Below are 14,962 nucleotides of genomic sequence, written 5' to 3'. Positions count from 1 at the left end.
TTGATAATCTCGACCGGGAAGCCCCTCTCGTGCATGTCGCGCGTCGCCTCCTCAACGGTCTCGTAGATCTTGGATCCATCCGTATACTTTACTTGCAGTCTGGCCGGGAACATCGTGTGGAATTTGATGCCTCTGTCCTTCAAAATTCTCCTGACCTCGGCATATTCTTTCCTCTTTTGGATTATGCGTGGCGGGTAGGCTAGTCGTTATCCACGTTCACTTTATGGCCTTGCCAGGTCAACCCCTTCTTTTGCCATGTATTGCGCAGAGTAGTTTCTTTTACTCTATAACTGGCGAACTTCACCAGAATGGATCTCGGTGGAGCAGTAGAAGGTGGTTTAATTCCAAGCGCCCGGTGTGCCCTCTCGATTTGAAGGCTCGTGGTGTCCCTAATGTCCAGATTGTCACCAAGCAACTTTTCAATAAACTCAATCATAGACGGGAATTCATTCTCGGCTTCCTCTGGTATCCCATAAATGCGTATATTCTCTCGTCTTGATCGGCTCTCTTGATCAGTAATTTTAGCTTCCATCTGCTCTTGGAGTTGTATCATTTCTAAGATTATGTCTTCTGTATTTTGAATTCTGTCCTCAGCTTTACCAATTCTTTCCTCTGCCTCGTCCAGTCTATTGTTCGTTTTGGTTATTTCCTCTTTTATGTCTTCTAGTTGTGTCTTATTATCCCGGCGAAAATCTCGCAATTCTTGCAGAATCATGCTAGTGGTGTCGGTATGCTGATTAGCCTCGGCCTCAGCCATGTTGGTACTCGGAGAGCTAGGCCTACTGTTTTGTATCGTTGCTGGACGCAATTTTGTCTTGTCTTTTTTTGCCTTGGTTGCCATTATCGCCCTTTTCATGTAATAATGAATTACTCAGTCATAATTCTCGGCTTAAGGACGCATACTGCATTTAATTATTCGGGAGCTGGTTCCTCATGCTGCCATCTTGTCAGCGTCTCGACCGGAAGTCGCCTTAATTTTTTTTTTTAAAATCATTTTACAATTTAAAGGATTGGAGATCAGTTCTTTCCCCAGTCTAAGATGATAGCAAGCTTGTTTCAATTCATTAGCACAAGTTTTGATAAGGAACAGACTGCAACCAACTCCAGTGATTACCCTGTAATCACACCTCCATACTGTATGATACATCACAGGACTGCTTGACAGTGAAACACACAGAGGCACAATTCCTTCCATACTTTATTTGTACGAAACAAAATGTGTGTCAACAAACAAAACAGAACATTCATACAGACTTTCATCAGGACCCACATGACCCAGTTAAAAACAATAAAAAAACGTGTTTCACTTGAAAAAGAACAGACCTTTTCTCATACTCAAACACATAGTAGAGGTATAGATTCTTCAATGAGCAGTGTGTCAATAAGTATTCTTATTATGTTTTTTTTTTTTTTTTTTTTTTTACAATTATCAGTTACAGGGAACAGACATATCTTATTGTGAATCCACTCCAAGAAAAGGTGACTTCTTGTGCACTGTGTAGACAGAGCAAATCTCATGTTTGCTGGAGTGCAATTTCATCACAGATAAATGATTATTAAATTCAATAAGTTTATATCTATTTTATTTAAATATGCTTTGCCTCCTGTGTTCATTTACATATACACAACGTGAGCACTATTAGTCAGTCCACACCAAGGGGTTCAAGTAACATTGTTAAGTTGGGAATCTATTAGGTGGGCCAGTGCATAGTACAGCTATTTAGAAAGTGCAAATTTCATAGAGTGGGCCTCTCTGGCCATGTCCAATGTGTAACCATGCACAGAGTAAAGGGGTGATGATGTTAACATGTTTTCAGTGATTAGTACATGTGATGCCAAGACTGAACAACAGTGCACAAGTCTGGAAGGAGAGAGACATTAGCACCTTACTGGCGTCGAGTGGAGGTGGGAGGGAGAGATCAAATACTCTTTTGAGATCTGAGCAAAATAAATTCTCTCATAATGTTCTGACTTCTTAAACTGTTTGCATGACATAACATCATTTAATGTTTTATTTGTAACATAATGCTGATACAAATCCATTTTACACTGTTAAAAAAGTTCTTGGCAACTGTTTTACTCTTTGACAAAAAGCTGAAAATGTCACCTTGATAACTGTAGATGAATAAAGAATAATATGACAAGGGTTAATGGTTACCTCCTGTCACTGAGAAAATCACGATCTAAACATAGACTATGACAAAACAAGATATATACACATCTTCAACAAATGAGCATGTACATGGCAAATAAAAAAGTAACTATCAAAATAGGTTTGTGGTATAAGGCACTAGAAACTTCAAATGAAACCATACTGTCAAGCAGGGGAGTGTGTGTGTGTGTGTGAGAGAGAGAGAGAGAGAGAGAGAGTGTGTGTGCGCTGTGTGTGCACTTATTACCCCGCTATTCTCTACTTGAGTGGGTGAATGGTGTCGTGAACCACATGCAGAAATGTGTGAAACACCAATAGATATCTGGCGGGTACCTCGGGGAGTTACTGGTGCAAATCCTAGCATGAATGAACCCACACATGGTGGAGAAGATGCGTGACATGTTCTGTATGAAACAGATGAGTGTGTGTGTGTGTGTGTGTGTGTGTGTCTGTGTGTGTGTGTGTGGGGGGGGGGGGGGGAGAGTCTCTAACCCTTTCCTGTTCAGAGTGGGCTCAACGTACTCCTACTTAGAAACCATTATTCAAGGATAAAATACCTCTATTTTATTGCACAACATGAGAGTGGCGGCGTCTTGGCCTGATCTCTGTATTGTATTAAAGTTACTAATCCATCAAACATCTGGATTTGAGTTACCAGTCAATCATATTCTGCATGAATGCAGGTCAAGAAGAAGCCTATTGTTAAATAGAAACTGTCAGGTATGCACAAGACCATACAAGTCTCCACATACTCTGTAGAATACAGATTACATCGTTTAGGTGGAATCACTGTACTGTACTTAAGCAGGTGATTTCTCTTTAATGCTTATCAGAAACTGGTACCCTCATACATATAGTAACGCTGCATCAAAAGCAAAGGCTCCCAACAATGTCAAACTAACAAAAAACTGTGTACTGCTTCAAACATATCAGCAAACAGTGAGTGTAGACCACAGTAGTCCAGCAAAAAACTGATGGCCACCCCTGACAGACGCCTGCGAGGCTGAGACAAACCCTCCCTAGGCTGGAGTTAGATCTGATTCTGAGTGTGAGGAAAGCAAAGGAGTCAGACTGAGAGAGACAGCAGATCTGTCAGTATACAGAGCTTTCACAAACATGGCCAGTTAAGCCAAATTCATTGGGTTTCACCCTCTTTAAAAATAAACCTACTCATATCTACCCATACCCATAAGAAACTAGTATTACTTAAACTTACTCTGTGGTAAGTCTGTGTTATAAAAGAAAGCGTTCCCCGCCAAAAAAAATATGTCAGTAAAATAAACGGAAGCAGAAGTGAGATTTGTTGGACTGGTCAGAATACAGACGTGAAAAAAGACGACTGCTGGCACCCCATGCGGGTGTCTTTTTAAATGTCCTAACTGTCAAAGCAAAGTGCACCTCCTCTTCCAGTGAGAGCAGAACTCTCTGTGTGTGCAGGGGTCAGCTCTTCCCTCGGCAGCTCTCGGACAGTGGTGCCACGGCGGGCAGTGGTGACTGTTATTACTGTTGTTGCTGTAAACAAGACTGAGGTGAGCAGCCTGGGATTAGTATAGTCTTGGTCAGAGTTGGTTGGTCAGGTTTTCTGGGTGCAGCAGGGAGATTCATGCTGTTTTGCTTTGCACATTGTCCTGCCACAGGGGGAGGCATGCTGTAGGGTGGGGGCGTGCACGCGGCTAGAAGTGACTACCCAAACAGCTGCCCTGGCGGTGAGGTGGGAGGAGAGGCTATTATGTTGCATAGTGATCAAAGCTCCCCAGGTACTCCAGAGCCGCCCTGTAACAGAACTGGTACTGATCCTGGAACACAAACACAAGCAGGCCATCAGTGGACACTCTACACAAAGCCAACTGTCAGTGGACACTCTACACAAGGCTAACTGTCAGTGGACACTCTACAGGAGGCTAACTCTGCCAGTGGACACTCTACAGGAGGCTAACTCTGTCAGTGGACACTCTACAGGAGGCTAACTCTGCCAGTGGACACTATACAGGAGGCTAACTTTGTCAGTGGACACTCTACAGGAGGCTAACTCTGTCAGTGGACACTCTACAGGAGGCTAACTCTGTCAGTGGACACTCTACAGGAGGCTAACTCTGTCAGTGGACACTCTACAGGAGGCTAACTCTGTCAGTGGACACTCTACAGGAGGCTAAAGGCCAACGCCCACCAGAAGCGTACGCGGCACGCCGCGCCACGAAAAAAATAGAATTCCATTGTTTTCAATGGAGCAACGCCCACTGGAAACGTCTGCCGCGCAGCAGCCGCACAGAGATAGAAAACTATTCTAGAATCCTGCGCGGCAAGCCCAGACCGCCGAACACCGCTGAACGTCGCTTCTGGTGGGCGCCGGGCTTAACTCTGTCAGTGGACACTCTACCGGAGGCTAACTATGTCAGAGGACATTCTCCATGTCAGTGGACACTCTCCATACACTCCATACAAATTTTAAATTTAATTTACTAAGATGCCAGTCTCTATTCAGTCTTACACTGACATGATTTTTTTATTATGTGAGCTATAAAGCTCCATTTATGAGAGCTATAAATTGAGTGCTTTGCAAACATAATTACCATCAATTCATTTCAATGTAGTACTCACCTCTGTCTGCACCATGGCCGGTCTCTGGGTGCGTAGCATCTTCACTGTCTGGAAGATATCCACCACTCCCTCATAGCGCATGCGCTCCAGCACAATACTCAGTGTGATGAACACTCCTGTCCTACCGACACCAGCACTGCAACACACACACACACACACACACACACACACACACACACACACACACATACACACACACACACACACACACACACACACACACACACATACACACACAAACACATGTATGTTCATGTTCATGTGGTTAGACATCAATCTAGCAATGTCTTTACCAACAGCTTGCATGGTGCACCAGCCCACCTGCAGTGCACTGTAATTGGTCCATCCTGACCAAACTGTTCTTTCGTTTTGTGAACTTGACCAATGAAATCGATGAATCCCTCTCCTGACTTTGGCACGCCTTGTTCAGGCCAATCTGTGAACTGGAACTGGCGGACAGTGCGAGACTGCCCATCCTAAGGCACGGGAAATCAAAACAAATATAGACACAGAGCGTCTTCATTCAACAATTGTTAGTCAGCACTATGTTAGTTTGTTTTTGATTATAAGCAGGTGATAATAATAATCCAATGTGACAAACTGAGGTGTCTGATGTTAGTGTGTGTGAGGGCGGTACGTACTCTGGCATCAGTCACTTTAAACTCTCTGAGGATGTACTGAGGCATGTTGTACTCAGCCATGGGGTCCACCACAAAGTACTGGTAACGGGCAGAGCGCTCGGCTGGCCAGTACTGATGGCACTTCTCCTACAGGTCAGAAACAGAGTGCATACGGGGACACAACATGAAGTCATGGTGCATTCTACTCACTTCACCACAAATCAACAACACAACATCTGAACTTCTGAAAGACTGATGGAGTGTTTATTTCATGTCTCATTGCCACTGGTTGAGATGCGAAAGTTGTTGCGGGCCTCACCCTGCCCATCTCTCTGAGTTTGGTGAGCATGACCACGATGGTGGAGTTGTGCTCCCACAGCATTCTCCAGTAGTCTTCTGTGGTCTCGGCCAGAGGACCCTGAGTCGCCATGTAGGCCCTTTGCTGCCTGTGGAGCCACAAGAGCACACACACACAAGATCATTGACACTGTCAGCACACATCCATCCCATAACAACACATATCAGGTGTACAGGGAGGCAAAAACCCACCTCATTTTCTGTCTTTGATTATGATTGAGTGAATCACAATCGATGCCATTGTAATATCGCAAGAAACCATTCATATAATTTTATATTACTGTACTGTACCGTAAATCATTATACAAAAGTTACAACTGCTGCGTCTCTGTGCTGTTTGGCAACCATGCTGATAGAAGAAATACATTTCTTGGAGGAGGAATGAATCTATGAATAAATCGCTCGTTGCCTTGACTTTATGTTATGACATCTTATCTTGAAATCTTGAAATCACCAGGTTTACGTATGTAGTAATTGTTTTAGAAAAGCAATAAATCCTGCGAAGCTCTGCTGCGCCTTGTGCCTAACAACGATGCTTAGCTGTTCTAAACTCTCTAGAGCCTACTGCCTCTTGGGGGTTATTGCTTAATTGAAGCATTTGCCCTTAATTTGAGAGGCACATCGGATTTATAAAATTAGATTTCCTGTCACAGTGAAGTCTTTAGGGTATGTCCACAAAGCTCACGCTGCCCATCTGTAACAGCTCCTTGTGTAATGTTAGTGTCCCTGATTATTTTAAAACGGCCTGTGTGAACCCCTTGCTAAAAAGGTCTGGGCTTGATCCCTCTCTTCCTCAAAACTACAGACCTATATCCAAATGTCCAATCAACTTCTTTCTGCTCTTCATAACAACATTTTTGAGAGGTTTCAATCTGACTTCTGAAACATCAAAGCACTGAAACAGCACTACTGAAAGTTGCTAATGACCTTAGTGTGGCCTTTGCACATTTGCATATTGTGCAGGCATTGGGTGGGATTATCTTGTACTGCAATGCAGTGATTTACATTCTACCTGTCAAATAGAAGCTTCTGTGTCTCTGTGAACAACTATGAGTCTAATTCTTCATCTGTTATATATGGTGCACCAGGGGTCTGTTTTGGGACCTTAGCTTATATACCCCCCCAAATCAAATTTAGCAATTTTTAGGTCCTTTACATGATAGTCAAGCCTGTCTTGGCATCTGGTTTGATGGCAATCTAAATGTTGAACACCATATTGCAAAGCTTGTGCAATCTTGTTTTTACCAACTAATTAATATTTCCAAAAATAAGACCTATTTTATCATTCATAAACACAGAAACCATCTTACATGCTTTTATCTCCTCACGCCTGGATTATTGCAACAGTCTTTTCAAATGCCTCATGCAAAAGTTCTTAAACAAATAGTCAAATAGTCCAAAACTCTGCTGCTAGGCTCCTAAATAAGACCAAATGGTATAAACACATCACTCCTTTAAAGCTCTTCGTGGCCTTTCTCCTGGTTACATTTCTGATATGCTAGGGCCCAATAGTTCTGCACGCACATTAAGGTCTGCAGGCAAGGGTTTATTAACCATTCCTGAGTCCCGGCTTTCAACTAAAGGGGACAGATATTTGTCTGCGTTAGCTCCAAAGCTTTGGAATACACTGCCTGAGCAAATAAGGTTTGCTGATTCTGTGACATCTTTAAATCTCTCCTCAAAACTAATCTATACCATAAAGCTTTTAAAGAGTTTATTTAAGTTTAATTTTTGTTTTGTCTTGTTTTGCCTTGTGTAGTGCTTTAATTATTTCAATTTGTTCATTAAAAAAAAGGAAAAAAAGATACATTTCCTTTATTCTTGCCAATGTTGATATGGTCTTACAGTATTTGTATTGTTTTTAGACATTTCGACATGTTTTTGTTCTGTTTATTCTTTTATATATGTAACACACTTTGTAACTATGTTTAGAAAAGTGCCCTATAAATAAAGATTATTATTATTATTATTATTATTATTATCTTATTGGGTCAGCAGGATGCAGATAGTGGCATCTTTCTCTCACCTGTACCCATCAATAAAGCTGGCGTTGATGTAGTCGGATCCCTCCACCCCTCTGATGGGCTGCAGACACACACGGGTCGACTCGAAGGGCATGATATTCACAAGTCGGTTCTTGAACTTATTGCAGGGCAGATTGGCACTAACGAACCGTGATGTGTGGGCCTTTGCACCAGCCAGACGCTACGTAGGACAAATACACGAGTTAGAAAGACCACTCCACTTAAAACAAAAAAACATAAAAAAAACACACACACACTGTATCTGTCTTGGAAGCCAGCGGATTCCAGCATAGCCCATTTTACAAAGCCAAAGTGGGAAGGCGGCTCTGGGCTGGGGCAGAGAGAGGTTTCAGCATACAGTATTTGTGTAACATGAGCTTCAGTTTTCAACCACTGCCCTGAGAATCAGCTTCTGGTGTTAGATACCAAGTCATGACTAGAGCTAGGGGCAGTTGAGTCTTTGCTGCTGTTGTTTTTGTGAACTTGTGCATTCCTTAAAACTCACAATGCATCTCTGTCCTATCAGGGGTTGGAAGAATGTATTCATTATATTATGATATTTTTGTACGATGAGCTTAAAGATATATCTACTTCCATACGATGGCCTATTTATTATTAAATGTATACTCACTGAAACAATTAAACAATTAAATGCAGTAAAAAAATCAATTATATCATGACCATAACAGTTGTGAGTCCAGGTGATTCCCTTCCCCAATAGGGACTAGCTCATCCTCAGGCCCTCACCTTAAACTCCAGCTCCATGGCGGGCACATTGTCAGGGCCTTCGCTCTGAGTCAGCCGCTGGATGTAGACGTACAGGTTGCGGGCAGGCACCTCTGTGTTACCGCAGGTGACGGCCTCCTGAATGGCGTCATGGATGAAGACATACTGGTCCTCTGTCTGCACCATGTAGTTGCGCTGCGAGCGCATGAGCGTCACGTGGCCGTAGATGTCCACTGTCTTCTCTTGCTTGATGCGCTCCACCATGGCGTCAATCACGATGAAGCAGCCCGTGCGCCCCACACCAGCACTGCAACACAAGCAGCACAGCAGCTCTCAGATAAGCCCAGCTCCAACCACAGGCACCACTCACTCACTCACAAGCTACACTCGCCCCACTACAAACACTCTAAACACCCCTGTGCCACCCCTTCTACATGACTCAGGCAACACCGGCAATCTACAGTCGAGTGATCCATGCACTGCAGAATCAGATTTATCATCACACAACGTTGACCTCTATTAAACTAATATGCTATTTTGACTTGTATGTTATTTTGACTAGCCCCACTGTGCATGTATCTTATGCAGACTATCTTCCACAGACTACCCTACTATCCAAAAGGGTGCAGTGTACATTCTATGCACGAGTCCTGGAGTTGTCAGGTGCAGCTTACCTGCAGTGCACAATCATGGGCCCAGCATCAGGAGGATTACATGCTTTAACACGGCGCAGGAAGGCCAGGAAGGGAGTGGGGTGCTCTGGGACGCCATGATCCGGCCAGGCAGTGAACTGGAACTGCCTCACCTCCCTCTTCTCACTGCAGCCATTCTAACACACACACACATCGCAATGTTACATTACCATTCTATGTGCTGAGACATCCTACAGTGTCTACGAGACCATTCAGTGTAAAAGTGGCAGAAAGCCATTAGCACATAACCGTCAATGAGCTGTAGTAGCCATTAAAATATTCAAATACAATTGGGTTGGTTTCTTGATTTCTCAAAATCTGTCTAAAATGGCTAATATTAACTAAAAAAGGTGGACATTTCCCCAAATGCATAAGACATATTAAACTGTCATTCTTTTGAATCTACTATACAAAATACTGTAGGTTATGTCGCCTACGATATTGTCACTGCAGTTTACTGTTACGGCAACACTATCACTGGAACCTCCAGCAGCACCACCACTAGATGTCACCAGTGAGTTGGCTCCAGCCACCCACAGCACACCCAGTCCAGACGAGGGCCTTGGGCTACGTCAGCTCTGGCTACTGACTCAGGATTAGTTCAGAAAGCTGAGTGCAGTATTCACCCTGAAGGCGAGTTCTGTTAGAGGAAATCTGCCCTCGTTTAATCGTGCAAACAGCTATGACATGAAGCGTGACATAGTACAGTAGCGTAGCAAATGGTATTAGCATTACCTTGAACATGGCAAAGGTTCTGACACAGTATGTGGCTAACTCCAGGGTGTCCACTAAAGTGACTTGGATGAGTCCATATGTCTCTGTGCCTCTACTGGGCCAGTACTGGTCACACTTCACCTGTGATCAAAACAACATCAAAACAACACACAGACACACACAGACACACACAGACACACACACACACACACATACAGACAACATATTCACACACACACACACACACACACACACACACACACACACACACACACACACATACACACACACACACACACACACACACACACACAAATCAGAGATTTTTCACCAACATGAATGAGTTCAAATCTGCCATGCTGTGTCATGTGTTTGTGTGTCCGCGGTGTCGTGTGAAGTGGAGTGAAGAGTCAGCTCTTCCTACAGTGACTAGAGCCCAGCGCTCTGCTGCTCTGCTGCTCTGCTGGGAGTGGGCCCACAAAATAGCCTGTTCTCTCTCTCGGCTGCCTCTCCTCCTGTCATTACTGTCATTAGAGAGGCTGCCTGCTGTGCACAGTGGCGCTGGTGGTGGTGGTGGTGGTGGTGGTGGTGGTGGGGTGCAGGGCTGTGCGTGGCTAACTGTGTCTCCTACTTTTAACACATACAGATATGTAGCTCTGTCAGTTGGACAGAGAAATAGACAGATAGAGAGAGAGATTTTCATAATATCAGGGTTACAGTTCCAATTAGCCTTGTAATGAATATACACTAACATCAGTTTTCATTCCGGTGCAACATGAGCATAGCGAAGATAGCTGAATTAACCAGAATTAGCCATCAGTGTGTATGGCTTGAGGGAAGTCAACATTTAGTCATATAATCTTTAAAATCCAACAGCATAAAACTGACCATGCGCTGAGTCAGAGAGGTCACTCTCAGATCAGCTCTGTAATCTAGTCAACGGGTGGGAGGAGGAGTGAGTGAGTGAGTGAGTGAGTGAGTGACAGGCCATTTGGTGACAGGTTAGAAAGAGTAGGTGGGAGAGAGAGAATGAGAGAGAGATCTTGCCTTGGAGTAGAAATAGGAAGGCATCTGAAGATTGAACAACAGACAGAGTGGTTGGAGAGCACAGTTCAGATTACAGCATCACAAGTCACACAGAGAAAAGAGGAACACTGACATTAACACTAGTGGGTTAGTATAGGAGGCAGGACAAAGGAGCTCACGCTAGCAACACATAGCACAGACCTGTTCTGTCCAGCAGAGAGAACAGACAGGCAGAGGAGGAAGAGAAGAGAGCAGGCAAGAAGAGGGGATAGAGGAGATAGGAGAGAGGAGAGGAGAGATGATGATCCAGGAGTGAAGAAGAGAGGGTTACCCTGGACTTCTCCTCCAGCTTGGTCATCATGATGACGTTGGCTGTGTGCTGCTCCCACACCATGCGCCAGAAGTCACAGAAGGTCTCAGGTAGCGGCCCTTGGGTTGCAATGTAGGCGTTCTGCCTCCTGTAGCCATCAATGTAGTTGGCATTCATGTAGTCGCTGCCTGGCATACCTGGAGCACACATACACATAAAAGCACTAGCATCAGTGCAGTGGCCCCCAAGCTTATCTGACAGGCAAATCTCCACGGGATCAGCCATGGTTGTCTGTACCCATAATCCAAAGACAAAAACCAAATCACTCAATCAAAATTTCCCCTGAATGAAGAGAGTCTATGCACAGGCACACACACACACACACACACACACACACACACACACACACACACACACACACACACACACACACACACACACACACACACACACACACACACACACACACACACACACACACACACACACACACACACACACACACACTGGTATCAGAGTTCTAACCTCAGTCTGCCCTCAAGCTTTTTCATTCCCATATTTATTATCTTCTTCCCCATCAAAGTAGATTGAAGCAGACATTCTGAGTAATGTGTGCATTGATGTCTGCTTTAACAAATGTCGCTGTCTCTCAGTATGCCTCAGTGAATGTCCAGAGATTGATTTGTATGTGGTTCAGTGGCCGTGCTGTATTTAGAAATATGTATTATCTACATTTGTAATGTGCCATTTTCAGAGAAAGCAGAGCGTGATTTGAAAATGTGTGTGCATGTGTGTGTGTGCGCGTGTGTGTGTGTGTGTGTGTGTGTGTGTGTGTGTGTGTGTGTGTGCATGTGTGTGTGTGTGCGTGTGTGTGTGTGTGTGCGCGTGTGTGTGTGTGTGTGTGTGTGTGCATATGCGAGTGTGAACACATTTGTGTTGTCTTAGAGTCTGTATGTCAATGTCTATTTGAGTATATGCTTGTATGAGTGGGAGTGTGTCTGTGTTCACATTGGTGTTGCTCAATGATTGTGTGTGCATAAGCGTTTGTGTGTGTGCATGTGTGAATATTTATGTCTGGCTCAATAATTGTGCATATTCCCGAGTTGTGTTCCAGTCTGTAGTGGTTAGGCTCAGTGGGGAAGCCCTTTGATGCAGTCTTTCCTGACTCCAGCACACTTGTTTAGGTTAATAGAAGCCGAGCTGACTGGCAGAAATACCCTGAAGCTCAGTAGCCAGAGGCTGAGCTCACACGTGTGCTGCCCAGATAAGCCTCATCTGCCTGGGATTCTCCTCCCACTAACTCCCCCTCTATCCTGGAACCTCGCTACGGCCCAGCTCAAAGGCATACGGTATGTATTCAATGCACACTCTTTAAAAAGTCACAAAGCCACCCAGCCACACACACACCCCTGCATGTATAGCACTCTTTTTGTCTGTTCCTCGCTCGCCCTGTACTCTTCACACACACACACACACACACACACACACACACACACACACACACACACACACACACACACACACACACACACACACACACACACACACACACACACACACACACACACACACACACACACACACACACACACACACACACACACACACACACACACACGCTGGTTTTACCATCAATGCCGGACAGCAGCACTCGAGAGTGGTCGTAAGCGATGACGTTGGCGTATCTGTTCTTAGGTTTGTTCACCTCCAGATTGGAGTGCTCCCAAGTGAACTGCTGTCCTGGATCAACGGACTTTCCACACAAAGAGAAGAAGGGGAGGAGGAGAGAGAGAGGCAGATCAAAAATGAATATGTTCTTTAAAATTGGGGACTACAATTTACTGTTTATTTCCCTTCTCCAAATTTAAAAACAAATGTTTAAAAAGCTAGCCCTAAGACTGACGTATCTAACTTGGGGAAAAAGTGAGTGTTAGAAAACTTTCTGACAACAAAAATTAGCATATAAAGCGTTCCTTAGTGCATGCATTCCCAGAATTACAGCCGTGCTCATCACATTGTGCAGACGGGACTGTTTGTGGGGAGAGCCGCTCTGGAGTCTGGGTCGCGGTTGCACCCACATCACAAAGCAGCTCCAGCCTCTGAGTTGCCTGTTGTGAGGCTGTGCTTTTTCCACACAGAGCGCCGAGGCTTGACTTCAGACTGTAATGTAATTTCAGGGTTTTGAGGCCCGAATGTGCTGACTGGCACTTTCCTGCCTGAGCCAAAGTGAACTCTGTAAACCCACACTTAGAGCGCAGCCTCCGTCACAAAGCCCACACACCCTCTCCAACACAAAGCTGTGGATTAAGATAGGCCCAGCAGCCCAGGCACAGCCACTGGGGGAGATAACGCTGCAGGCTTACGCCATGTCTGCCCCAGTAATAACAGCCGGATGAGATGGGAGGGGGCTGAGGGGTGGGGGAGAAGAACTGGAAAGAGAGAACTTGAGGGAAGAGAGGCAGAAGGGAAGAGAGAGGAGCAGGTTGAGTGGCTCGCTGGACTCCATCTTCCGGCTCTTAACTGGCCTGGTGATAAACTCCCTATCTCCCGTCTGCTACGGTGTCTCTTAAATGGGAACGTCGATATGCATCAGCCTTTTAGCATAAACCTCTCTGACTCACCAAATTCATTTAGTCGCACAGCAGGAGACCTCGACTCAGCAGAGAGTGCACATTACACGCACACACACACGCGCGCACACGCGCGCACGCACGCACGCACACACACACACCGACACACAAGGATGCATATGCACCCCTGCAGAGCCGAATTACTGATGTGAACCTTCTCACCACAAATTGTTTCTTTTGTGCTGCAGTGTGCAGTGTCAGCTGTCTGTCTCAGTACAGCTGAGCCTAGGTTAAGATGGATATGAGGGTGTGATTGATGCTGTCTGATCTGTCTCAGTACAACTGAGCCTAGGTTAAGATGGGTATGAGGGTGTGATTGATGCTGTCTGATCTGTCTTAGTACAACTGAGCCTAGGTTAAGATGGGTATGAGGGTGTGATTGAGGCTGTCTGATCTGTCTTAGTACAACTGAGCCTAGGTTACGATGGGTATGAGGGTGTGATTGAGGCTGTCTGATCTGTCTTAGTACAACTGAGCCTAGGTTACGATGGGTATGAGGGTGTGATTGAGGCTGTCTGATCTGTCTTAGTACAACTGAGCCTAGGTCACGATGGGTATGAGGGTGTGATTGAGGCTGTCTGATCTGTCTTAGTACAACTGAGTGTAGGTTACGATGGGTATGAGGGTGTGATTGAGGCTGTCTGATCTCACTGGCTGGCTGGCAGAAGAGCAGATTTACTACGCCTTACTGTTCCAGGTCAGTGGGTTGCACCGTGAATCTGTCAAATCCCATCTGAGTATGCAGCATATCCAGCGCTTCAGTATATTCATCCAGGAAATAAACAGATACAAATGAAGCCAATGAGAGAGAAAAGAGAGTATGGTGTGGGGGGTGAAGAGGAGCTTTACCTCATACTCCTGAGAGAACCGGAGGTTATCATTGGCTTTCAGCCTCTCCAGCTGCTCTGGCAGTTCACTGACTGGGATGGGAGGATGGCTGGCCATGCCTATGAGTCAGAACAGAGGACAAGAACAGATGATGAGTGCACTGGCCTTGTGTCTGCGCAGCAGGGATAGGACAGAGTGAGTGTGTCTGCAGGAGGCCGAGATGGGGATGCTGCTGGGGGTTAGCAGAAGCCCTCTGGGCTCGTGGACTGGGATGGGATGGCAGGC

The 14,962-nt window shown here is 45.1% G+C and overlaps 1 protein-coding gene across 1 annotated transcript in view; it reads right to left on the bottom strand.

Moving 5' to 3' along the window:
- Positions 1 to 2,658: 2,658 nt before the first annotated feature.
- The window catches only part of LOC134059197 (receptor-type tyrosine-protein phosphatase delta-like), a 38,347-nt gene continuing 26,043 nt past the window's right edge, over positions 2,659 to 14,962 (bottom strand). Inside the window, exons 25-36 of the mRNA XM_062515668.1 lie at positions 14,699 to 14,796; positions 12,849 to 12,972; positions 11,241 to 11,416; positions 9,905 to 10,024; positions 9,152 to 9,306; positions 8,499 to 8,784; positions 7,754 to 7,932; positions 5,690 to 5,816; positions 5,392 to 5,517; positions 5,072 to 5,226; positions 4,751 to 4,886; positions 2,659 to 3,948 (exon numbers count right to left, since the gene is read on the bottom strand). Of these exons, the coding sequence (XP_062371652.1) occupies positions 3,880 to 3,948; positions 4,751 to 4,886; positions 5,072 to 5,226; positions 5,392 to 5,517; positions 5,690 to 5,816; positions 7,754 to 7,932; positions 8,499 to 8,784; positions 9,152 to 9,306; positions 9,905 to 10,024; positions 11,241 to 11,416; positions 12,849 to 12,972; positions 14,699 to 14,796 (1,751 nt within the window). The 3' untranslated portion in view covers positions 2,659 to 3,879. The remainder of the gene's footprint in view (positions 3,949 to 4,750; positions 4,887 to 5,071; positions 5,227 to 5,391; positions 5,518 to 5,689; positions 5,817 to 7,753; positions 7,933 to 8,498; positions 8,785 to 9,151; positions 9,307 to 9,904; positions 10,025 to 11,240; positions 11,417 to 12,848; positions 12,973 to 14,698; positions 14,797 to 14,962) is intronic.

Source organism: Sardina pilchardus, chromosome 2 (genome assembly GCF_963854185.1).
Source record: "Sardina pilchardus chromosome 2, fSarPil1.1, whole genome shotgun sequence".
Taxonomy (NCBI): domain Eukaryota; kingdom Metazoa; phylum Chordata; class Actinopteri; order Clupeiformes; family Clupeidae; genus Sardina; species Sardina pilchardus.
Note: the sequence above shows the minus strand (reverse complement) of the source record. Positions and strands in the feature narration are given on the sequence as shown.